The sequence below is a fragment of the Zeus faber genome, assembly GCF_960531495.2.
Source record: "Zeus faber genome assembly, chromosome: 17".
Classification (NCBI taxonomy): domain Eukaryota; kingdom Metazoa; phylum Chordata; class Actinopteri; order Zeiformes; family Zeidae; genus Zeus; species Zeus faber.
The window spans coordinates 7,174,021-7,201,726 of NC_137204.1; the positions used below are offsets into that span (position 1 = coordinate 7,174,021).

At 40.8% G+C, this 27,706-nt stretch overlaps 1 protein-coding gene across 1 annotated transcript in view; it reads right to left on the reverse strand.

The window, feature by feature from the left end:
* The window catches only part of fcho2 (FCH and mu domain containing endocytic adaptor 2), a 45,525-nt gene extending 18,583 nt beyond the window's left edge, over positions 1-26,942 (reverse strand). Inside the window, exons 1-14 of the mRNA XM_080018367.1 lie at positions 26,806-26,942; positions 15,561-15,652; positions 14,078-14,152; positions 13,803-13,944; positions 12,752-12,904; positions 11,932-12,036; positions 10,203-10,301; positions 7,407-7,503; positions 3,633-3,677; positions 3,225-3,294; positions 3,059-3,083; positions 2,845-2,901; positions 2,086-2,159; positions 1,831-2,032 (exon numbers count right to left, since the gene is read on the reverse strand). Coding sequence (XP_079874493.1) covers positions 1,831-2,032; positions 2,086-2,159; positions 2,845-2,901; positions 3,059-3,083; positions 3,225-3,294; positions 3,633-3,677; positions 7,407-7,503; positions 10,203-10,301; positions 11,932-12,036; positions 12,752-12,904; positions 13,803-13,944; positions 14,078-14,152; positions 15,561-15,652; positions 26,806-26,838 — 1,269 coding nt within the window. The 5' untranslated portion in view covers positions 26,839-26,942. The remainder of the gene's footprint in view (positions 1-1,830; positions 2,033-2,085; positions 2,160-2,844; positions 2,902-3,058; positions 3,084-3,224; positions 3,295-3,632; positions 3,678-7,406; positions 7,504-10,202; positions 10,302-11,931; positions 12,037-12,751; positions 12,905-13,802; positions 13,945-14,077; positions 14,153-15,560; positions 15,653-26,805) is intronic.
* Between the last annotated feature and the right edge of the window lie 764 nt (positions 26,943-27,706).

A 27,706-nucleotide genomic window follows, 5' to 3' on the forward strand; every position in this document is an offset into this window, starting at 1 on the left:
CACACACACACACACACACACACACACACACACACACACACACACACACACACACACACACACACACACACACACACACACACACAGAGAGAGAGACAAACACACGACTGAAAGACATAGACACACAGGGAAAGACACACAAAGGGAAAGACAGACAGACACAAAATGAAAGACGCGCGCGCACACACACACACACACACACACCCACACACCCACACACACACACACACACACACACACACACACCGACTTCTACTGCTATTTCAATAAAGCGGCACCGTGGAGGGGAAACCAAACAGGAGGAAGACTGAAAAAAAGACAAAAATAAGAACTGGAACAGAAAGAAAAAAGAGAAAAAGTCTGTAATTGGCACCAGATGATGCAACGCTCCTCGTCACACGACCGCTTCCTTTTTGATCACATTCAATTAAGGAAAACGTTCAAAAAGGAACACAAGTTTCAAAAGACAGTAAGTATGACAAGTGTGATGCATCCTTTAAGACAAAAAATATTTTTGGTTTGAATCTCTACAAAACCCCAAATTAATTTGTATGATGTGTTTATGCATTCACATGTCTGTCAAAGGCTATGGAAAGAAAGACTCTTTTTACAGCGCTACATGAACTAATTAGTTAAAGTTGAGATTGAATTATATGTATTATTTTGAATTTTCTTTACTTTTTTTACTTGTAAAGCTTGTGAATTATGACACCACATCATCCACAGCCTTCACACTTAACAACAGAAAAATACATTCCAGAAAAATAAAAACACTAGACTAAGAGTTAAAATACCCAAAAAAGAAGAAAAAATAAAAAGGAACACATGGGAGTGAAGCTGAGGAGGAGGGACGGTTCCATGGTTAACATGCAGCCAGGAGACGTATGCCACAAGGTCCACAACACACTCACACTCTGCTGGTCTGTAAAAATAGCCCTGGCATTAAAAATTTAAAAGGCAGCAGAGTGATTCACAGATTGAGCGACAGAGAGCATCGAGGGCCTGAATGGAGAGAGGTCAGAGGCCAGCACCAGGTCACTTGGTCCACTTTCTGTTGTTATTATGATCATCATCATCACTTCTACTATTATCATTATTATTATTATTATGACTATTGTCCTTGTGTATATTATTATTATGAATATAATTATTGTTATAAATATTATTCCTATTATTTACTATTATTATTACTACTATTATTATTACTACTATTCGTAGTGCTAGTTTGTTAATTTTCTTATCATATGGACCATTCAATTCGTGATTTATATTAATTAGGTCCCGCTTTTATTGTCGTCAAGTGGGTGTAGTAGATCAATTTAATCACCTGTTCCGTCCCATACCCATAAATTTGACGAATGCTGCCCACTGCTCTTGGCTGCCCCCCCGGAGGAAGGACAAGCCAGGATGGGTCAAATGCAGAGGAGCCATTTCACTGGCCACCACCCAAAAAGGCATGTGTATGTCTGTGTGTGTGCATGTGTTGTTGTGTGGTGTGTTGCGTGACAATTAAAGATTCTTCTTCTATATCCCAGTCCACACACTTTAACAAATAAATAAACTCACAAAAAGCTACTGAGAGGCCTTATTAAACTCTTATTTTGGTACTGCATACAATTAGAATCACATTGAAACAAACTTTCAGGAACTTTGACATAAAGTGGAAGAAACAACCCCAACAAATAAACTGAATTCAAAATGAACATCCCATGCATGCATGATGTTCCACTGTTGCCCCCTTGTGTTGCCCCCTTGTGTTGCTCCCAGAGAGGCGCAGACTGGCTTCAGCAGCCTAAACTGAACTGCTCTTGGACCGCTTTGAGCGCTTACCGAGGTGGAGGGCGAGAGGATGATGTTCACGATGGAGGCCTTGAGCTCGTCGATCGTGGCCCGGTTCTGCGGCACGCCGTTGTTGGGCTGTACGGGCTTGATCTCCACGTGGAACTTCCGGGGCTCATCCTCATCCTCGGAGTCGCTCGACGAGTAGAAGGAGTTCTCTTTGGCATGTGCGAGAGTGGAGTTAAGGAGACCTCTAGTGTGAAGTAAACCGGCTGATATAAGATATACATTTCCAAGTGAGACCACGCCAAGGAAAGGATATAGTTTTCATTGCCTTCTGGTCGAATACAAAAGCCCTCCGCGTCAACTTGAGGAACGTTCTGAGACAAAGAAAGAAAGAAATTGTTTTAAGAAACTTTGTTACTCTACTTTTTCAAGTATCTGTACTTACTTCTCTTTAAGAGACTTTTGACTTTTTATTTAATTGTTTATAAATATGTATATTATTATTATTAAGTTATGAATATAAGTAACTATCAATAAGTAATGTATAGGTAAATAAGCATTTTGTAAATTGAAACAGGATATGCATGAGCTTTATCCTTTATACTGTATTATCAAGGCACCAGATATGACAGGTCCTTTTACCTTTAATAATTTAAGTACATTTAAGAGCAACTATTTATATAATTTTACTTCAGTAAAAATATCAATGTGGTACTTTTCTCTTTTATGAGAGTAATTTTGTGTCAAGGTATTTGTACTTTTACTTAAGTAAAAGGTCTATGTACTTTTACAACCACTGTTAACCTTTGAATGGCATTTACATTGAGTAATACACAGTATTACTACATACTAATAACTAAAAAAAGAGTAATTAATACATACTGTATCGATAGAGTCTTAAGACAATCAAGTACCAATATAGCTTAAAAATTGGCATTTTTATTTGCGTCTAATATTCATAATAAAAATGTATGGTATTTGTGCTATGCTATACGATGCAATGCTAGTTCTCAATATGTGAATATATCTGAAATTACAACAGAAAGCATTGTTTCTTACAGCGTTCTGGAAGTCGATGGCCCCATAGTATCCAGGGGGAGCACCGTTGGCAGTGTTCTATCCCATCAGACGAAGAGGAAGGAAGGAAGGAATTAATTAATTATTTACATATAGATATGATCATTTAATTAATTAATATTAAAACAACATAAAAAATACTTAATATGAATGTTTTTGTATAGAAAGAAAGAAATATGAAAAATTGTAAGCTCACAGCAGCTTCAACTTCTGTAGATTCCCTGGAAAAAGACAAGAGGCATGCAGCTGATGAAATATCATATAACATTCACTCATTTGAATGAATGTTGTCAAATGGAAAATTTGAAATATATATATATTCATGAATATATTCTTATTGACGTGTTATTTCTTTAATTTACGTCGAGTCTGTGTCCTTGTCTTTCCTTCGACCCGGGATGGCAAAAGTTTTCCTCTTCCTGGGCTTGGCACCTTGTAGAAAAATATTGCCAATTAGAACAGAAAAACAACTTTTCATTATAATAGATGAGTGAATAAATGAATAATAAAAGAATGAATGAACGTACGAACAGAGCAAACAAAAAATTGAAAAATGCAAAATTCATGTAAAAAAATTTGGCTTTTTTTGGGCTTTAATGGCTAGTTATACATACATGCATACATACATAAAAAGTATACTATATCATGTGTTAGATTGTATTTTAAATGGGTTACACATTGTCAATCACAAGTACTTTATGTTATGTTGTCCCATGTGTAGAAAACTAAAAATAACTACATTTAAAAAAAAAAAGAAATAGATGAGTCACCTTCAGTGGCGATAGCTGCATTGCATTCCTCAAACTCAATCAGCCCTAATGAAAAATAGGAAACAATAACACATTAAGCCGCGTTCCACATAGAAAAGATTGCCAAGTGCTGAGAGTGTTGTGGGTGTACGTCACGCAATGGGCACACAGACAGACACAGACACACAACACTCCGCGTGCAGCCAGGCGTGTGGTACAGACAGTGTATACAAACAGCGCTGCGCTGACCCCACAGGGCAAACAGGGTCAATAGCAGAGTCAACTGTGTGTCTGGTGGCCATCACTGAAAGATGTGACGCTCCCTCCTGGGAACCACACACACACACACACACACACACACACACACACAGACACACAGACAACACACACACAAACTAAAAAAAAATAAAAACGCTACACTAAAACAGCAGGTATAAGAACTAGACAAGATTTAACGTCAAAACCTTCCCCACACAGAACACACAGCCACAAAGCCTATCACAACAAGAAAATCCAGCCGAGATTACACACTGTAATTACAGTGCAATTACAACAGAGTTACAGTAAGAGTGTTCAAACAATACGGACAAATCTACAGCACAGTCGGCGAAAGAAAATAAAACCACACACACACACACACACACACACACACACACACACACACACACACACACACACACACACACACACACACACACACACACACACACACACACACACACACACACACACTATAATTTTATTAATGATTTAATTTTTAATTCACAAACTCATTAAATCAAATCAAAGCACTTTGAATACAGCAATATCATTTGGAAAACCGTCGACAACAATCAGTTTTGGATTGATGAAAGATGAAGAAAACTACCTTAAAAAATGTGATGGAAAATAATTATGTTCACACTTGATATAACGCTCATGAATAATACATTTCTCTCCCATGAGCCTGGGTGCTGGGATGTGTCACGCCTTGAGTGCATCTCCAGAAGCATTTATTGAGGCTTTTTTTTTTTTCTTTTTTGAGGGGGGGGGTTACTGATTCACACACACACTCAAACAGCACACGCTATAAACCCTGCAGGAGCGCGGCAGGAAGACATGCAACGGCTGCACGCTCCGATCAGAGACACTGGATCCATGGGGCGGGGCTGCTTGTGTGTGTACGCACCCATGTATAATTGATACTCCTCTTTAATTTTTATTTCCAATTACCCAACTACTCAACTTACCAACTTTGATGATAAATTCTATTTCAGCAAGAAATGGAAGCCAATCTTTGAAATATATTTAACACATATAATATTGAAGTATAATATTTAATATAAAAAATTACATAAATTCTATTGAAATATAACAATATTTAATTAAAAATATATATCCAAATATTATATTTAAATATAAAAATATTTCATTAAAGCATATATATATATATATATATTATTGAAATATAACAATATTAAAATGAGTACAAATAATATTGTTGTGTATAATATTGAAATATTATACACAACCTCATCTAGGGGAACATTGTTTTAAATGCAGATTAAGTGGCCTAAAATGGACTTTATATGATATAAAGATGAGCAACAGATCAATACAACCAAAAAAATTATCATTATAGGTCTAGACGCCCAAAAACATTATGGGTGATGGATAGAGAGAGAGAACAAACTGTGTGTGTGTGTGTGTGTGTGTGTGTGTGTGTGTGTGTGTGTGTGTGTGTGTGTGTGTGTGTGTGAGAAAGAGATGGCAGAGCAGCCCCTGGCAATATTTCAAATGCACTAAGAACAACGTGCCTTGACCTGAAAAAAACAACGTTAATGATATTTTCCCCTCAAAAAACGTATACAGCGACACGGTCTCACCAGAGAAAAAGAATCAACGCATTGTTAGGCGTGTACGACGCTGGGTGAAGCGCAGGGGAAGCGGAGAGTCACGAGAGAGAGAGGCACGCACGCATCACGCAGAGGATGAAAGAACAACAAGCGATCTACTACTGTGAGCCTCTTCTACAGTAGAACAGTGAAAAATACAGACTGACATGAATGGATGGATGGATGCTGTTTCTTTGTGTCTGCGTTTCTTTCCCACTCTGACAAAAACAACAAAATAGTGGTAGGTTCATTCAAGAACTACTCCCCTGGAGTAGTTCTTGAATGAGCAAAAGAGAGTAACAGAACAACCACCTGCCTGTAGATTTACCTTAGAAAAATAATAAATATTGACACAACAATTTGCACATATACGACAAAATGTTTACATTCACACTAAAATATTTACAATATGTTAATATTTACACTCCCATAATGTAAATATTCACACAATATGTACGATATGTTAATATTAGTAGCACAATATGTAAATATGTACAATAAAATATGGACAAAATATTGTGTATATATTTATATTACAAAATATAAATATATACACTACAAAATCTAAACTGTCTCCCTTACAAATGTAAATGTTTACACAAAATGTAGATATTTACCCTACAAAATGTAAATATTTACGCTAAAATATGAACAATATGAAAATATTTATTAATACATATGTAAACATTTACATGTTTTACACATATATTACATGTAATAAGGAAAACCCTAGGGGAGCATTTAATTAAAATTTGGTTCTTAAATGTTTTTTTTCATTCATTACATCTCAATCTGAACTAAATATTCAACTAGTGTAATGTGCGGTGATTTATGTGACTGGAAAAGCAGAGGATTTGGGAGGCAACAGGTTCTCGTTCTCTCTCTCTCTCTCTCTCTCTCTCTCTCTCTCTCTCTCTCTCTCTCTCTCTCTCTCTCTCTCTCTCTCTCTCTCTCTCTCTCTCTCTCTCTCTCTCTCTCTCTCTCTCTCTCTCTCTCTCTCTCTCTCTCTCTCTCTCTCTCTCTCTCTCTCTCTCTCTCTCTCTCTCTCTCTCTCTCTCTGAGTGAGAGAGAGCAGCGGAGGGGTTTGCGTGTCTGGCCTGCTGCCAATTGACAGCTCAGCTGGATATTGCTGAACACTCCAACCCCCCACCCCTCCCAGCCCCGCCTTGCAGCGTGTCACTTTGGGATTGTTTCCGCAATAGAAAGTTTATTCAACCCCTCTCTCTCTCTCTCTCTCTCTCTGTCTGGCTAAAGGCAAGCGGAGCGGCCATCCGTTCAGCTGTGTCATCGGGGGGGTGGGGGTGGGGGGCCTGCTGCGTGAACCACATGGGTCAGTGCATGTGTGCACACAAACACAGAGAGAGGTCCGTTACCTTAGGGCAGCGCACGGGCTGGGATATTTAATGATAACGGTGACTGTGCTACAGAAATCACAGAGCAAGAGTTTTCAAAAGTTACTTATGTGCTTAAGATTTGATAATTAATAAGCTCATTTGATCATTTCTAAGTGTGTGTGTGTGTGTGTGTGTGTGTGTGTGTGTGTGTGTGTGTGTGTGTGTGTGTGTGTGTGTGTGTGTGTGTCATGGGGAGTTTTCCCTTGATTACTGTGCCATGGCAAAGTTTACACAAGAGTCATTGTTGAGTCCTCACCTCCTGGAAACGGTAGTTCTGCGTACTTAATCTGCGGGCTGTGCAAAGCCCCTGGCGCGTCACATGCTTCCCCGCGGAATGCCAAGCCTGTCTACCTTTACAGCAGATTACTCTGATTGACTGTGATAGTGCTCTCCCAACATCTAATTGCCCCTCTATGTACCCTCCCGCCCAGGGAAGGAACCGGCGAGTTGCCCGCCCCCCCCAGGCGCTTATTCGGTATTTGAGGTAAACACGCAGCGTAGACAGAAAACAGGCGTGACGGGGTTACCTGGTCGCTCTTTCCCCGTTCCTTTGCTCTCGGCCAGCTTCTGTATCAAGCCCTCCACCGAGGTGTTCTCCATGTTCCTCACAAACTCATGGTGGACCTGGGGGAACCCAAAAAACAAACAGTAAAGACACGTAGACATGGAGCAGCCATTGGGGCGGTCTACGTGTTGCCAAATATGAAGTTAATTCCACTCCGTCGCCTGATTTTGATTGAATAATGCTCAGGCATTGAACCTAGTAGATTTGGCTAAGTCAATAGAATGTATTAATACGTTAATCAATAGGTGGATGGATTAATAAAGCATATGGATAGGATTCATGTGAGGAGACGTCCTATAACATTTTAAAGGAAATTAGGGGGAAGAAAAACAAAAGGAGACTGGAGTCATCATTTCGGTTTAGACATATAAACCAGCGGTGGATAAATAGATGAGGCTCTGCTCTATCGCTCTTACAACCTATTTTGACATTGCTGTTTAAAAAAAATTATAAAACATTTCCACACATATTTGGCCATGAGACCAAATTTCACTGCATTACTGAATCAATACATTACATCATTTAGCAGACGCTTTTGTCCAAAGCAACTTATTCACAACTTATTCGTACACCGATGGACGGCGAGCAGTGTCTTGCTTGAGGACAACCCAGCGCGCCACCAGGGGAGCCGGGCATCGAACCGGCAACCTTTCTGGTTACTACACGACCCGCTAAGCCCCAAGATTGAATCGTTGCTGCCGGCGGCGCGGTCCGCCCCCTCATGCCCTGTGGGCGCTATCAGATGACGCTTGGTGTTTGTTTGTTGTCTTGTTTGTATGTTTGAGATGCGCATGATTGTGTGTGTCTGTGAGTGTTTATTGAAGGGGGGAGGGAAGGAGGGTGTTGTGCAATCGCAACCAACCATTTAGATGTGCGTGATGCTGGAAGTTCCGATAGGCTTCCGCTATCTAACACGCATGCACACGCATATGTGTGTCCCCCCTCCCTCGGGCCCCTGTTGTGAGGTAGAGTGCATTAGCCTTCTGTGCCCTGGCAGGAGAGACTGGGAGGGAGGGGGGTGGGGAGATGAAGATGGTGGGGGGGTTGCTGTGCTCCAAGCAGGCACACGCGATCTGTCAGGTGCTGCTGCCATTAGGGACGCCGCTGATGTCATCACCTGCGTGCCCCGCACCGCCATCACGTCTCATGCACCGCAACCTCACATACTCAGTCAGTCACACATCACTGGTCTCGTCTGGAGGCGAAACGACACGCAAACAATGGCCCAGGCGTGCACACACACACACACACACACACACACACACACACACACACACACACACACACACACACACACACACACACACACACACACACACACACACACACACACACACGTATATAAACGGCAGACGACAAAAAAACAAAAACACGAGGACCGATCTGTAATTATTATTAGCTGACAACAGTCAGTTGGATGACAGATCCAGATAAAGATGTACAGTACGAGAGAATTCAAGCATTTTTCCTGAGTGGAATTCACAGTATCTCTCCAAAAAACTAAACTTGGAACTGGAAAATAAAGGTATGCAAATGCCATGGATACTGGATAAAATTAAATTTATCAAAGGTAAATTAAACTCTATTCCCAATACTCCTGAGAACCGAAAAAAAGAAAAATAACCCTAAAATAAAATTACCTTCCGGTATTTTCATAATTGTCCAACCAAGCGTACTACTTTTTCTTTGCCATTCAACTTTTAAATCTTTATAGCTCAGTTGTACAGGTATACTTTTTTCAACCATTAAAACTCTTTCATTATTTCTTTAGTTCTGAGCCATTGGTACTTTGACTATTCCTACTTTTGCAAAAAAAACAAAAAAAAAACAACATATTTTGCTTGTAGACTACAAGAAAGTTCATGTTAAATCCTGTTGGAAATTATTTAATATCAAAAGAATAAACTGGGTTCGGAAATCAAACATATTAAACGTAATCATAATTATTAAATGGTTAAATAAAGGATTTTAACTTTAACAGTCCAAGTGTGTATGACAGTATTATTTTGTGTCTGTTCCTGCTGTTTCCACTCTTTCAAAAATGTGTTTATGGTTTCGGCAGGATACAAATTGAAACAAAAGTAGGGAGGTCTGGAAACAAACAACCTGACTTTCTCATCCGTCTCCAGTTTTTCCAACTTTCCACACAATGAGAAACTCAGCCTGAGCGACGTAATGTGAAGCTGTGGTGCCCCCTGTGGGCACCAGCGGTACTGCAGCGGTGGTTTCCCTTAAGGTATTTTAATATAAGCCATCTAAACGGCGGCAGGCGATGAACCAAATTATAAATAGAAATGCTCGGAAATAACACTGTATTTGTAACTAACATGAATATAATACTGATAATACCATGCAGCAAAAAAGACCGATCAATTTACAGACAAAAAAAAAAAAAAAAAAAAGATAACTGCGGGGGAACTTTAAGTACTCTAAGACGTTGTGTTTCACGAGTCCCTGGATTAGACGGTGAAAAGTGTTTTAGAGAGGCTGGAGAGGGAGTTTTGATCAGTTTTTAATTGCCGGGCATAAATGGCTGAATGGAACATTTCCTGGTTCTTAGTGAAATGATTAGAGAGATGAAAGACGACACTAATTGATCTGACGTACAGTGAACCCGCCGAGCAAGAGCGTCGGGGCAACAAGACACCCGGCCAGCCCGCAGGAATGTGTGTGTGTGTGTGTGTGTGTGTGTGTGTGTGTGTGTGTGTGTGTGTGTGTGTGTGTGTGTGTGTGTGTGTGTGTGTGTGTATGCACTTACCTCTCCAATCTGAACATGTGTCTCGTCGACCGACTGGGAGTACGACTGGATAATCTCCTTCATGTGCAGAATGTGGCTTTCTTCAATTTCCTGAAATTTCTGCAAACAAACAAAAGCATGCGACGGTCTGCGTTAAGAGTTCAAGTGAAATAAAACGTCCCCCCCCCAAAAAAAAAAAAATGCCCTTTCCTATTTTGGGTGGTCCGGAAAACAACAAGGGATCCACCAAAACACAAGATGCCAATTATCCAGGGGGGAGGGAGGAGATATTTGGAGCTGGGGCTTGGTGGTCTGCTCTTCTGGAGGGGAAAGTGTTCTTTCCCATCTGAGGCCCGCGCTGGGGCTTTTTACGGGTGAACCGAGGGGAACGGCTCGAAAATAATCACAAACCGCACTTTTGCAGCACGGAGGATGAGCCTCCGCGACCACACACACACACACACACACACACACACACACACACACAGACACACACACACACACACACACACACACACACACACACACACACACACACACACACACACTTTTGCTCTGTTTTGTTATAGTTCTGTCACAACTTAGGTTGCCGTGTGTTATTCTGTCACTTATGTTTATTGGCTTTCTCCTGCCATTTCTGATTCGGTCTTACCCAGAGTTCCGCCCCTCCCCATCGGCTTCCCCTCGGTCAGCACTGTGACATCATAGCATTGTGACAGTCTGGGCCTGTCTATATATACCAGTCCGGTTCACTCTCGCAGTGTCAGATGGTCTAGTCTCTTCCACCCAGCTGTCCAGTGTCCTTGTCTGCCTGGTACTGACCCGCCTTCTCCATTGTGGACTTACCCCCCCACCCGCCGCCTGCCCCTTTCCCATTGTGAGCTGTACGGACTGATCTCCTGGTTTTGACCCTGGCCTGTTTTTTTCCGCAATAAACCCTTGATCCTTTGCACCTACTCCTGAGCCTCTGTTGTGTCCTGCATTTGGGTTCACCAGACAGCACTCGTGACAGTGTCGGGACACGCGCGCACACAAAGACACGCACGCACGCACACGGCTAACAGCTAATGTAAACCGAGCCAGAGAGAGAACACATGCAGAGGATCTGGCCACCTGCAGTGTTCATGTATCACTCACTGACTGATCCTGGGAAGCAAAAAAACAAGATAAAATAACTAAAAAACAAAAACAAAACGCCGGGCAAACTGGAACCATCTCTGGCGGTGGAGCACAGAATTCTGTTGATCTGAATTTGATTCGAGATTTTATTTAATCAGCCGTTCAGATGGATCCAATCAGAGCTTTTCCGCAAACATTCCCTTATAGAGGGACACAAAGCAAAAACACACCAAAACAAAAACTGCATGCATGTGCGCACGCGTACACACACACACACACACACACACACACACACACACACACACACACACACACACACACACACACACACACACACACACACACACACACACACACACACACACACACACACACACACACGTCGTACACAAAGAATTTAGAACACGAGATACAAACAGATAATTTAACAGAAAACATGCATTGCACTGAGATCACACAATGTCTTGTGTTTATTATTTTGCTATTTTCTTTGCATATTTGGCTATTTTTGTTTTATTTTCTCAGACTGTTTTAATATGAAAATGTATTTGGCCTAATAAACAGATTCTCATTTTGATATAGAATATAATAAAATAAAATGCTAATACACATCTATGCATGCGGACACTACCTGCGCAGTCTCCACCATTCTCTGCTCAAACTCGGACTTGGCGGTGGCGTACTTCTCTACAAAGGACTTGTACGACTCTGTTGCTTTCTTTGCCTTCACTCCGGCCTGGAAAGTAAAAAGAGAAAGATAATAACTCATAACAGATAGAAACTAAAACAGATGATAACACAGTAATAATAACATACAGGCACAGCCATTCTATATTACCTGGACCTCATAATACAACCCAGGAATCTAAGATGATTGGTTAGAGAAGGAGAAGCTCGTGGACCAAGTAAAAAATTATAGGATGGTTTCGCAGACAGGTTTAATGGTATCGCAGACAGTCTTAATCTGGACTTAACTTATCCTACTTAGATTAATACAGAATTGAAAAATGCTTAATTTAGGATGAATTAGTTCTAGACTAGGAAGTCCTTGAATAAGGTAATGAAGGACTTGTCAGTTCCTTCTGTCTGGTCTTGGTCCAGATCATCCTGGTCGACCTGGAGGCCACATCTATTAATGCAACGATCAACCTGCCTCTGGCCAGGTTTCATTCTTTAAAGTCTTCACTTAAACCTAGATTAGCTCTTATTTGCCTTCTGGAAATCAGATCTTTTTAAACCAAGACTAGATCAGGTCTAAGGCTGAGAATATTTCAAACCCTGACTGAGAAATGTCATTTTAGTTAGTCCAGATTAAAAGTGCGATTTAGTTGAAGATTAGGCCTAATCTGTCTGCGACACACACACACACACACACACACACACACACACACACACACACACACACACACACACACACACACACACACACACACACACACACACACACACACCTTGTCCACGTCCCTCTGCGTGGCCCCCTCCTTGCGGAGGCGTTCCTGATCCACGGTCTTAGCATTGTAGTTCTCCTTGGACTTCTGCAGGGCCTGGGAGATGCTCTGGATGCTCTGCACCGCCTCCAGCGTGGACGCCACTTCCTCTTTCGTCTGTCAGCCAAGATGTCACAAATTTTAATCATCTATTCATAGTGCTTATTCGTTTTTCCTCCAATTCAGAAATAGAGTTTCTTTGCACAGGATGGGATGCAAGCATATTAGCAGAAACGGGCATATGGTACTCAATTACAGATGTCTAATATCACAACCTGGAATGCTTATGATTATGGACAAATTAAAAACGATAAAAAATTAACAAAACTCATCTCACAGACGGATTCAAAAAATAGAGCAACTTTGCAGTGAGGCTAATTCACAATTCATATACAATTAGTATATGTAGAATATGGATCAAGGTTTATTCTGGCACTACAAAATGAAATTCAAGTACTTTTTTAAGCACTATCTTCACGCAAAACAAATCCAATCCATTTTCAATGTGCTCTTCATTAATTCAAATATAATATCATTTTAATCTCATCGCTATTATTTATTTTAGCATGTATATATAACCACTCTCATTGTCATCTACTATTAAATGTCTATTTCCAACCATGCTGGATTACATTTATATTTCTAATTCAATTTCTAATCTATGTCGTAAAAGCGATTCTGAAAAATGTTTATTACGTTACGATTGGAATAACAAAACTTTAAATCGCTTTGATGGCGTTTTTTTCCAAGGACTTTTCAAGCACTTTAGCACAAAAGGGGCTATTTTGAAGGTAGTTCAGTACTTTAATTTCTGAAGACGAACTTCAAGCACCTCAAGGACCTGGTTAATAAGCCTGATGGATCTAAATACAGTATACTCACTCCATTCACACAAACGTGTGCTGTGAGGAACTGATAGAGAGAAAATGTGACCCCCCCCCCCTCAAAAAAATGGGAAAAGTAGAACAGAAAACGGAATAAAGCAGAAAACAAAATCTTATCAGAGTTTCTGTACCTTTTTGTGTGCCTTGGCTTGGTCGTCCACGTACTTCTGCACTTCTTTGATGAGCTCCTGCAGCTTCCTCACCAGCTCCAGGTGGCAGCTGGCCAGCTTCTCCGTGGAGCTCTTGAACACGTCCCACACCGGGGCGAACGTTCTGCAACACCACGGGACAAACATAAGCCATACAATACCATTTTAGGGAAGCGGTGAAGACAAAACCAACCGAACTTAGCCACTGGTTAAATTAACCAACTCATAGTAACACTAACTAAACGCTGTGCGCTTACCCAAGCTGAGAGAAGTTGCCAGCTGTCTTGGCGAGTTTTGTCATCGACCGGGCATATGCTTCCTCGATCGTGCTCCTGGAACGAAAGAAATCACATAACTAGATCAGAGATTATCTCCGAGGGCTGGGATTAGGAGACAGAACAAAGGTAATACAAATAAATATAATAAATAAACACATAGTAATAATAATAAAGAACATTTGTAAATACACCAATATGATTAAATCTGTATGTTGTGTGAAAATTTGAAATATCTAAAATATTGATAGTTTGTTTGGAAGTTATGCAGCCATTGTCTATTTAACTCCAATACCACCGGGTCACAAATTAGTTGAAATATTTAATTTCTGTAGTAGACTGTAGTCCGTGTCACATGGCACACTCAACATTTTGTAGCGATTGTCCATTGAATCGAAATGTCAAATTGTGAGGCTTTGTATTAAAATCGAATCGCAAGATCCTGCCAAACAACCGGCACTAATAATTCTAATTATCATCCACCTAGATGACATCCTATTTAGCAGTTTTTCCAAGTTGTATCAACTAGAATAAAAAGCCTGAAAAATATATCAACTTCACATTTGCAACTGAAATGTTTAACCTTGGTACTGAATTCTTTGCTTGAGGAACAACAACTGAACACACGTGCAAGACACATATGAACAACAGACATGAGTAAAAGCTAATAATGTAAGTCACACTTATTATATATTGCAATAGTGCATTATAATGCATTATAAATTATAATATTATATTTTAATGATGCAGTGCAGGGTAAACCATGCAGTATTTATCATTACAATAAGTCCTTTGTGCCAAATCAGACGCTAATGGAACTGATAAATCATTAATAAGGAATAAACATGTGGAATAGAAAGTGTTTTACTTCATATTAAACATTTTACACTTCAACAGCATGCTGGTTGATGCTGCCCCGTGTATGTCATATCACGCAACACTTAAAAAACAATTATCTCCAGCATGCCAATAAGGCTGTTGACAATTTGGATGTTTGTGTGTTGTTTTGTCCGCCAGGGGGCGCCATAGTGTTGAATTATAGTAATGAATGTCAGAAACACAGACATGAGGGAGGAGTTAGTTGCTCTGAAATTAAGTAGGTTGAACCCAATGCAGAAGTGACATCAAGAAAAAATTAACAAATGTGGGCCCCAACATATTAATATTTACATAAATACATACATACATACACACACATTTTATCAAAACAAAATACGGACGTTATAGTATACCATGTCATTATTTCTCTCGAACAAAAATTGAGAATTTATATGAACGTAGACAAAAAGTGTGAGATTGTAAGTCAATTCAGGAAATCCAACAGACAAAAACAGAAAAGAACTACCATCAAAACCAAGAAACTGTCAGAAAATACCAGCAAACACAAATAAAAGGTTAAAATAGGAGAACACAACTTTAGTAAATGACTATTTTTGTGTCTGAAGCCAATGGTTTGTTTTTTTACCTTTCTCTGATGAAGTCTGTGAGTTCCTTGGAGGAAATTTGGCCATGCTTCATGTTGTGGTAGAGAACATCAAATCCATTATTTTTGTCACCCTGAGATCCAAAACAAACAAAAAAAGCCAAAAAACAAACAAACAGTATTGTTAGTCATTTTCACTGTCAAAAAAAAGGAGAACAAGAGAAGAGAAAGACACATGTAATAACTAGAGCACCGCTGTACCTTCAAGGCCACGTCACAGAGGAAAACCCTGATGCTCTGCATGGCGGTGAGCTGCACCTGCAGCAGCCTCTGGTCGACCATAGACATCCTAGCCATAGCACAAGGGCCCGATGGATTTTAACAGGTTGTATCAAACCTGTTGAAATCTCCAGCAGCTTCTTAGCTGTCTTAGGTGACCGAAGCCCTGCCTAGTTTGTGTTGCAGTAACCAGGCCACGGTGACGGTGTCTGGTTGCGTTAGGGCTTTAAAAATGCATATAAATTACCTCAATAAGTGATGAGGATTATTTACGCTCTAGTGTTGAGATACATAAAAAACAACATTTTTTACAACTTATAAATAGAAATTTAGAGGCCTAGAACAATCATTATTTTATTTCATTGCTGATTATGAGGGTGTGAAGAGGCGTGTAGCACGCATTTATGTAATAATTTTATGAAAATGTAATAATGGCTGGAAATCAAACTAAAATTTGCACTTAAGTTGATCGCAAATGGAATACAACCAAATAATGTAATAACTTGACCAATAATGTAATAAAATGTCCTGGCTGATATTATTACAATTTCAGAAAATTCAGGAAAGGCTTCAGAAAGTAGGTGAATGCATACTAACCACAAGGCTAACCGGTTGTGTCAATCGCAAATCTCCCATAATTCCACTCCTATCATCGCAATCTAATGTTCTTTTTGTTGTTCTTTCCAGATCCCAAGCTACGAGTGCTGTGGTGCAGTTGATCCATTCAGGACGTTTGTGACAATGGTTAACTAGAATGTACTTAGCGGACCAAAGATCTCTGTCAATAAAGGGGAATAAGAAAAGCTGTAACTTGACCAAATTCAGAGTAAATTTACCTCAAATAAACCCAGGCCCAGGACACCTTTCAAGGAGTAATTTGAGGTCTAGGATCAGTGTGGCTTAAAAATTGGGACACATCAGCTGCATGACTGGTGATCCCGATGTGGTCAAAAAAGCGAAATAAAGACCGAAATATCGGTCAGGCTCTAACACACAGGCAGACAGACAGACAGACACACATACTAAGCAGTATAGCATTCAGTCAGCATGTCTTTGTGATTTTCGGTTCAAGTTGCAGCTCTGCAGCTTTAAACACATGGATTGAACCCACATCTACATGGATCAAAGGTCAGGACACAGGCGGACAGATGAAACATTGAGCCAGATCCAATTATGCTATATTTACAGAGCAAACACCATGAGGAAAAAAAATGCACAGCATCCTGGTCTGGTTTGAGCTCCGTACGCTGTCTCAATGACCTCAATTATTTTTCAACTATGCAAACAACTCATGTGCATTTCGTGATCGACTGAAAGGTACTTGGAATTTTAATTGTATTATTTTTTTAAATCTAAAAAAAGATTGGTGCTCAATCACTCACGAACAACATAAAGTCAGTCCTGCCACATTGGTTATTACACTTTACATAACCGACAAAACACTGAAAAAAATACTGGTGAATTTGACTACAAAACAGGGAAGTGTGTAGAACAAGAGTAAGTCACCGCCCTAAATAGTGTCAAACAGCAACAGGAAGACACCCATTATGTGTTGAGGAGGCATGTGAAATAAAATAATTGAGAGAAACAAGAAACACAGGAAACAGATCAGGGTGTTTCCCCCCCTCCCACACTTTCTCCAGGTAACAATGCAACAATACAATTTGATCTGGATGGGAGTTGCATTCCTGGCTTTTGTGCAACTACCAGTAAAAAAAAAAAAATAATAATAATAATATATATATATATATAAATATATATATATTTAGGACACCGGTTCCCTTCGAGTGCCTCTCAATCCAAACGATGGCTTCAAACACTTATAAGTCACCTATTAATTCACTCATCGGTGAGGGAATGTTCCTGCAAGTGTTCAAAATGCAACGTGAGGGGGAAGTAGTACAAGGTTATTGTCTGCCTCTTTCCTGACTGAGGCTATTGCGAGAGAAGAATATTTAAAACCGCACATCGTGAAATTTAGAAGCACTCCTTACACTTGAATTCAGCCCAAAATATTTCATATCTGCACCCTACAACTGTGTTTCCCAAACCTAATAAGGCACACTTACTATAGTTAAATAGTCCCACGGCACACTACTATCGTGTTTACCACTAAAAACATCACACACATGTAGAACTATGCTTATTATTAGGACCTACTCATAGTTGGTGATACAAGACTCGCAAAAGATTCGGTCATAGCAAACAAATCTTGAACAAAATGACTCCGGAGTCTGGAGTCACTCCGTCAAAAGAGTGGGAGAGGAACTGAACATTCAAGTCACAAACTGAAAATAATTACTGAGGACTAAATTAAAGTCAAATGCAAAAAAATAAATAAATAAATAAAGTAAATTTTTTACAGAATCAAATGATTCTTGGGAGTATTCCATTCAAAACTCAGAATCCCATTCTCATTCAACGTTCACAGGAAGTCCTCCCTTGCACACCTTGCATTAAACCAACTGTCATGTCACCACAGGGTGGCGCTACGGTGTGAGCGGGCGCGAGAAACATTTCTCCTCATTTCCTTTCATTTCAAAAGGGAGAAGTTCGAGGCAAGACTCAGTCAATAAGTTCACGCATACAGAAATATTTATGACCCGTCTTAGCGCCAGTTAAATATTTAAACTTTTTTTTCCCCCCGTTCTCCGCGAGGGAATGAGCCGGATGCTATGGAGCAGATCAAGTCTGGTGCAGATATGGACAACGATAGGCTAATTAAACTACTAAATATTACTAAAATTCTTACATACAAACAGAATATGAAATAATTTTGTTTAATACGGTGCGACCTCGACTTACGACTGCATCTACTTACGACTAATCCAAGATACGAGTTGCGATTGTCCCGAAAATTTGTATCGACTTGCGACAGACTGCTCCAAGATACGAGCGTGGAAATTTGCAGTTGGCGCGTCGGCGGCCAGTCAGCAGTCAGTCAACAGTCAGTCAGCAGTCAATCAACAGTCAGTCAGCAGTCAGTCAACAGTCAGTCAGCAGTCAGTCAACAGTCAGTCAGCAGTCAGTCAACAGTCAGTCAGCAGTCAGTCAACAGTCAGTCAGCAGTCAGTCAGCAGTCAGTCAGCAGTCAGTCAGCAGTCAGTCAGCGGGCGACCTACATCGTGTGTGCACGTAGTTCTTGGCTGATCAATATTTTTTTCATATTAACTGTGTTTGTGCTGTGTATTTTGTTTATTTTCACCCTTCATGATGAGTCCTAAGAAGAAGGATGACGGGAAAAAGAAAAAGACAATGACTCCCATTGAAACTAAGAAGGAAATCATAGAAAAATATGAGCGTGGTGTATATGGGAAAAATTGCTTCAACATACGACTGTTTTAACATACGACCGTTCTTATAGAATGAATTACAGTCGTAAGTCGAGGTACCACTGTATATGTGACCCGCTATCTCGCGCATTTCTAAAATGGCCAGGAGCAGCCAAATAAGTTGGAAAAAAAAAAAACCTTTCTTGATGGAAAAATTTGATTTTTTCAGATTTGTGTTCCTTTGTGTTTTTTTTATCTCCCAACGTATTTTCAAAACCAAGTTTGATTTGTAAATAGTGTAAAAATGTTAAACCGTGGACTTAAATATTCCCGTTAGATTACATGGGGAATTGCAGTTCATTTACCGAGATGCTGAACAACGCCGATCGATCGTTACCTTTAAAGCGTGGTGATGTGGAGTCACAATGTGAAACCGTTTTGATAGAGATCAACCTTTAAATCGTACTACTTTTACACACACATGGAGACATCGTTGTGGAGGGGGCGTGTACCAACGTGTATCATCGAGTAAGAATTGCTGACGTCACTGACATCTCTTCCGTGAACAAGACGAGCATCCGGTTTGACTTGTCTGTGAAAACTTTCATTTCCCTGTGTTGTTATGGGATGAGGAGAAGTGGGTGGAGGATGTTCAAAATCATATCGCGGACCTTAATCTGACCAGTACGATAAATCCAAGTCAGTGTTAGCAGGGTGTACTGGACTTCATTTTCCGCGATGATGGTCAGCTCTCCGACAGCAACGCGGAGAACGACAGCTGCTGAATCTGATATTATCTGGGGATTGAAGAACATTTCAAACAGCGGATTTCAACCTGAATGTGACGGTGAAGCTGAATATTTTCAAGAACTACCGCAGGAGACCAACGATACGCCCGTTGTTGTTACAACGGAAGAAGTTGATGAACGAACAGCTGTTCAGCGCTGTTTGTGATTGTCCCATTCAGCAGTATGTTAATTAGCCATGAGGCTTTGTTGGTCTGCCAACCCCATTTGCATTCTGGGAGCTGGCTGAATGAACCTGGTGTGGGTAAAACTTTGAGAGTGATTATCTCAGAATCACAGTTGGCCACACCCTTGTTATTAACAAGTCATAGCTTTTAAAATATTTGCTTGATTTGCACAAGTGACACCTTGTTTGGAATCTCTGATTCTCCACTTTCAAATTATGCAAAAAAAAAAAAACAAAGTCGAAAGCCAACAAATGACCCTAAAGTATGCGGTGGGTCACATAGTTTATTGGCGTCATCACCATAGCAATATATCACTTGTTTTGTTTTGCCGTTGTACCACTCCCTCACTCCGTTTTTTTTTTCCTCCCCTCATGTAATTCATAAAGTGCCGCTATCCCGTTCCGATCTACTGTCTTTGATCTGAACGCAGCATTAGTTGTTGAGCAACAATAATCAAATAGTTTCCTCCTCGGCATCAAGTAGCTGCGGTTTTCTACGCGTAGCCATGTTTGTCGTTCTTCTGAAAGCCTCCGTCTACTTCTACTACTACTACTTCCTGCTCCACTGGGCATTTCTTTCTCGACCGCCCCCTGTGGTACCGGTGAGTACTACTTCTTCCTGGCTGGGTATTTTTATTCTCGAAACGCCGTGCGCCCCAAACACTCCCGTTGATACAATAACAAGGCCGCAGACTGTTCAGTTCTTATCGATAAGACAAAATCTTAATCGATAAGATTCTTATTAGCAATTAATCGATAGTCGATTAATTGTTAACATCCCTATTTGTAACTTTATAATACAAAAATAAATAAATAACTCTTTTTAACAACACCACCAAAACACCATGGCACACAACACTTTAGGACACAAATAATTGTACATTTACAAAATGGAACCCCCAAACGGCATGCTGGGTACAGCTCGCTAGCTAGCCAGGTAGCATAACAGTCTGCTGCAGCCGGGAGAGGCTGCGCTGACACTACAGTAACGTTAAGGAAAAGAGAGACGGGGAATGAAAAAAGGAGGCCGTAGGCGGAGATCAAGCACTAACAATGTGCCCAAGAGAGGAGCTGTGTCTGCCATTGAGAAGATTTTTGGTTTTAAAAAATTAAACGTCGACCAAAACACTGATTCTTGCAAAGTTTGTTGAGCCACTGTTGTTGCCAGTGGTGGTAACACTATTGAGGTACTCCCTCATCCCCAATCCTCAACGTATGCAATCACCTCAGCAGAAAACAAGTGTTGGAATACCAAGTAGTGTATGCAATTACGGTCGTCAGGTTCGAGGTTGTCAACCAGTAGTGCCGGTGAAACAGTGAAGCCAAATGATCTGACATCGCTTGCAGAGGCATTTGCTCAAGGCACTGCATATGAGCGACATTATGAACGCAATAACGATCCACCTATGCAAGGACGGTGTCCCGCTACAGAGAGTCGAGAAAGACGGGTACAGAGCAACGATTAAAACATTGGATTCAAGGGATTGGATTCAATTTTTAAGTTCTGTTTTCACTACATTGCAGTTTGCACAATAACAATTGCTTACATTTTGAGCGGTGTCATGCTGACGCCTTCGTATATTGTCTTATTTTGTTGGGCCAAGCAAGCCCTATAGTAATCAAAGCCTTCAGTAGATACATTATGATTAAATGTTTTTATATACTATTTACTCCTGACAGTAAAAGAATCCACTATAAACCCATATGAAGGCCCAGTCATTAAAAAAAAAAAAAAAACGTGATATACCTGAGTGGTGTGGGGTTGGTGTGGTTTGAGCAGCCACACCTGTCTTGGGTCTCGGTAATCTGACCCAGGATCAGGGTGGCTGGACACCTGTTGTTCGTTAGAGTAATCAATGAGCAACAGGTGGGCTTGTTCCGCCTTGCCGACTCTCTACAGTAAAACTGGTACTGTAGTAGCTAGTATAGTACTGATAGTACCCTAGTATGGATAGTGTCTTCAGGGACATGATGCATGGATCCAACCTGCGGAATGGAAGGCCGGCATGAGCAGAACATCATTATGTTTACTGGACCTAGTCCGGGCGCAAACGGTGCTTGAGAGGCGATGAGCCAGTGATGGATGCTATTCACTTATTGATGTCTACACTAAATGCCTCAAAGCTCAAAGTGTTTTATTTGTCAAGTGTACGGTACAACACAAGGTCATTCGGTACAACGAAATTCTTGGGGCATGACAGGCATTGTAGCAGTTCCAACAGAAATAGGTCAGTCTGTTGCACCACGCTGAGCGGTGAGGGATCTACCACTTCCAGGTAAGCTTGTGTGGCTTTGGGGGAATGATGGTTCTGAAACCTTTTTTTTTTTTTTTTTTTTTTTTTTTTTACAACCACACTCAAGACATGATCAGTGCTGTTGAATATGATCTTCATCAGCTAGAGATCCTATATATGTGAAGTGCTGCCAACTAGAGTGCTGGAATGACTGTTAAAACACTAAACTTTGTAGTCGTGAGAAGTTTGCTGTGAGGCGTTGAAATGATATTATTATACATTATTCGAACGTTAAGGGAAATGCTGCATTCTACGAGAGTGTGTTCATAGGAACGCACTTCTAATGGGATACAGACAAAATTGTAAATCATTCTTTCACTTTATCTTGAAAAGTAAATGCTGAAATTGCTGACATTTTTTACCAAAGTCTCAGTTACATAGCCTCTAGAAAGAGCATATCGGTTTCTTGGCTGTTTATTAAGTGTCAATACTGTATTACATGGCATATCCATGCATACAGGTTTATTGCATTAACCTGATTGCAATATCATCTTTTTTTTTTTCTACCTTTTTTAGACCTGGACCGGAATAGCTTGCTTCTAAAATATCTGTAAATTGTTAGCGTGGCATTGAAAATGAAGAACACCAACACTTTCAACTCTGCATCCTTTACCACTGCTTGACAATGATCGCACCGATGAGCAACCAGCCAGTTACTCATTATGAAGACACTTCATCACACATTCAATGTGGTTACACATCTGTGCTAAAATTAAAAATCCAATGATTCTGGTTTAAAAATATATATATATTGTTCCTTTGTGCTCCTGTCAAGGAAATTCTCACAATTTGTGGTTAAAGAATATCAAAATAAATAAGACAAAAAATTCTTAAATGAAGATTTAAGTTGAAGAAAGACTTCCAAGTACAAGAAATAAGTATGTCAGTGTTATGTGTACATAAACAATACATTTTATCCACGCAACCCATTGCGTCAGTATGCTGCCAGTGTTACTTTTAGGGAAAACCGTGTTAAAGGGTATCTTCTCTATATTTTCATCAGAGGGCTTGGCATTAAGAATAGCTTAAAAGTCTTTCTCTTTCTAGAAATATAGTAAATAATGGCCTGGGAGACCCGGCTTAGACAGCCGCATGACATCAGAGTGTCTGCCCAGTGGCTGTAACTAGAAGAAATGTGCGAGTGGTGCAGAACTGTCACTATAAATCAAAATAACTGGCACAAAACGAGTAACAATGTGACAGGACATGGACTGTCTGTTGCGTAACATGCAGCGTCCCACACATTACTCCCTGCAAATAATGTAATATATTATATTACTCTGCAATTACTTTTATTATTATTACAGGTACTCCTCACTTAACGACCTACGTGTTTAACGACCATTCAGAATTACAACCAGCTCTCTGACCAGTCTGTCATGTACAATACCGCTGCATGCATGCTGCGTGTGCGGAGTCTCAGCGTCAAGCATCTCATCGTGCATCACCCTTTATATACTATATACAACGTGCTACATATATATATTACATAAACTATATACACTGTATACATCTCATCACCGTTCTCAGTCTCTCTGTTCACACAGTCTGTCAGTATTCACTACACTAGTGTTCGCAATGGCCACGCCCCCTTACCGCTGTATTTACACTAATTGTCAGTACAGAAATGCACCACGCGTTTCCTCGTACATGAAAATGTACTTCCCCTAATAAACTGATTCAGATTCTGATATTGGCCGGCCAATACAAAATAATTTAGGAATATCGTCACTGGACCGCCAAAAAATCTTGGGGATATGTTGGATTTCATCGTCACTAAAATACAAATACAGCAGAAACATCTATAAACATCTGGAGACAAAATCCAATGTAAAATGGAATGGCTTTTTAAAATCGGTCGACTCTCAGATCCGTGGCTCTTCGAAAAGTCCTTGTTTATTACAGAGCTCGTTAGTGATCCTAATTGTTAAACCGGAAACGTATCAAAACATATGTGTGTGTGTGTGTGTGTGTGTGTGTGTGTGTGTGTGTGTGTGTGTGTGTGTGTGTGAGAGAGAGGGTTTAAGCCCAGATAAACACACAACGTGAGAACCGATTGGACCACACACTTCTACAGTGACGAGGAAGAACAGTCCTGAGGCTGTTGGATGTATCAACACACTTTCCTAAACACTTCCATCTTATTTTCCCAAGAGACGCTGCTGGCTGAATGGAATATATAATCCATATGAACTCTAGATTATAGTTTCTAGTTTTTCAATGCGATCATACTGTAATACATAATTCTTAATACAATACAAGAGCTCATTAGGTCTAACATATTTGGGGGAATTTGTTTGAAAACTAGAGCTTGAGTCCGATAAAGAGATGGAGTTAAAAGGTCGGCAAACTATCGACGAGTAAACACAGTTGAGCAAATTAGGTGTGCAAACTCCTAACATAATTCAAAGTAAGTCAGGAGAAAGGTAGGCAAACCCTATTTTCTTAAAGATTAAAGTAGGCAGGTCAACTGAGTTTAAAGACCCTCTAATACACCTCTGGATATTGTACATTACATCACCTATTTTTGTGATGTATAAGAAGCATATAAATAAGCAAATAAGCATACGCATTGTCACTATGACAACCATCATTCTGCCACACAGCCCAGTCCGACAGCATGATGTCTAAAAACGAACATACTGATTTCCTGTGTATATTTCAAGAAGACTAAAGGCAAGATAACATTTAAGGGAACGGGGTAAAAACCTGTTTGCATATGTGAACTCTTTCACATTGCATCAAATTAGAAGCGCGCGCGCACACACACACACACACACACACACACACACACACACACACACACACACACACACACACACACACACACACACACACACACACACACACACACACACACACACACACACACTCAAGCTTACTGTACATTCTTTCATTTCCCCCCCAACTTTGTACTGGACAAACATGTTTTCAGACTCTGCTGACTGCATGTGTGTGTTTCCTCTCATCTCAATGTGTATAATAAATGTGCTGATCTCCATTTATGTTAAAGGACATGGCAGCATGTGTAAACTGGGAGTGTGTGTGACCTGCATGTTAACTCTTGTCGCTCACCGCGGGGCACAAAGGGCAGATTGAGCCACTGGGAGCGCCTCTGCTCTCCTCCCTTCTCCACCAAGCCATTGGTCAAAGGATCATTGAGTTTTCCTCATATGACAGCTGTGGAGACTCCTGGTGCTTCCAAGTGTACTTCACGCCACACATAAGAAACGCAACGACGTCAACGCCATGTTATCTGTAACCGTACGCGACCGCCGTATCACATCTATCTGGAAAGATGGCGATGCAGAATAATGCAGATAATCTCCAGCCCCCGTTTCCTCTATGGCGGCATATGGACTTGATTTGAATACACAGTGGTTGCATTAGGTGCAGGACTGACCCGTGATCTGCGCTACATTTCGACACTATTTTAAAGTTGGCCATAACAACAGTTTGACCCAACGCTCACTAGTATGACATACTGTACTCTATGTTAATATCGGCACATCTCTGTGGGCAGTGGTTCACACAAAACACAGTATCAGTCAATTAAGCAGCAACTACATGATCCTGTCTGGCTCTGCGTGCTTGTGGTTTTGACGTGGGTAGACAGGTAGACAGATAGCGATAAAGAGAGATAGGTATTCAGATTAAAAAAAAAAAAAAAAAAAAAAAGACAGTGCAAATATTTTTAAAAGGTAGACACGCACACACACACACACAGATCTAGACGGAAAAGTGGGGCAGAGACTTCAACCTGCTACGACGCGGCCACGTCAATTTAAACCCCGAGAGAAGGGTCAAGGCTGTGCCGCTGCGTGGTTATGTGGCGATTATTTTGTTTACGACCACAAAAAAAAAAACATCGATTGTAAAATAAATCATTACAAAAATCAACGTGGGAGGCTCGCTGGAACCGAACGCTGTAACAACTGATCTCGGGCTTAAAACCGTTGCCTCAACTTGAAGGCAACCGTCTGGAGCTCTCTCAGTGAAACTTTGTTGCGGAAGAAAATGACGTCGAACGGGCTGAGTGACGCGCGGACCGACCAATGGGCCGGGGCGGAGAGCGCGGCACACGGGCAACGTCACGGCGCGGCGGCCGATAGGAGTCGGGGACGGGCGGGGCTTCCCATCCCTCCCACCACCACCACCACCACCACCACCACCACCCCACCACCAACACCACCAACACCACCACCACCCCACCACCAACACCCACCCCCAAGTTAGATAGCCTCACCGACTGAGGCCCAATCCCGGGTTGGAAAATATATCATTCGGCGAAATGAGCAGCTACGGAGGAGCCGCGGGCCAGGCACGGACCACAGCCACCGCCGGCTTCGAATGGAGTGGAAGTAACACGAAGCGACAGCTCGGGCGGTGTTTGCTCCCGGCTGACAAACAGAGTTAGGAAAGAAATACAAGGTGGAAGCGGAGCAGGGAGGGAGTATGGCTTCCACTCACCCAGAAACTCTCCAGGAAGTAGGGCGCTATCATCTTGCTCTCCGTCCTCTTCACAACTTGGATTTTCTTCGCCTGCTACTTTCTTTTAGTTGTTGTTTGGCGTGATTTCTCCGCCGTCCTCCCCCGTTCCTGTGCTGTCTGCTGCCTCTCCCCGTTCTCCTCCTCCTCCTCCTCCTCCTCTCCCCTTTCTTCCCCTCCTCCCCGGACCAGACTCCACCTCCGCCGCTCCGCCGCTGTCACGCCGCTCCGCGACACGCTGGGAGCGGGGTTGGGGAAGAAACAGCGCTGCCCGCGGTAAATGTAGTAAAATGTATAAAGAAATATATAATTTGACTATATTTGGCATTTTTATTTTTTATTGAACGTTGATTCAATTGTATTTTAGTTAAATGTATTTTCAGACTTTTTTTAAAATGTCACATTTTTTATTCTATTATTATTATTATTATTAATAATAATAATAATAATAATAATAATAATAATAATCTTTTTTGTTTTGTGTTTTCGGCTTTTTGTGTGTATATTTGGTGGTTTTTATTTGACTTTACCTTTGATTCAATTTTATTATTTTCTCCGGGTTTCTTTTTCAGACTGTTTAGTGTTGTAATGCTAATTCCTCGTATATATGTGAATGTGGCATTTGTACCATGTTGCACTTACAATCACTGTGTTTTATATGACCTGTGGATTTTCTCACTTTTCATCCATGTATGGCCGCCACCGACCCCCCTCTCCAGAGGATCCTTGTACAATGTTTTGATCAACTACCATTGTTAAAAGGGAAAAGATCGCCTCTTCCTGTATCATCTAGCAATAAAATAATACAAATATCAATAAGATAAAATATGGAAAATATGTGACGTGTGAGGCAGACGTCCATTGTGCGTGTGTGCGCAGATGC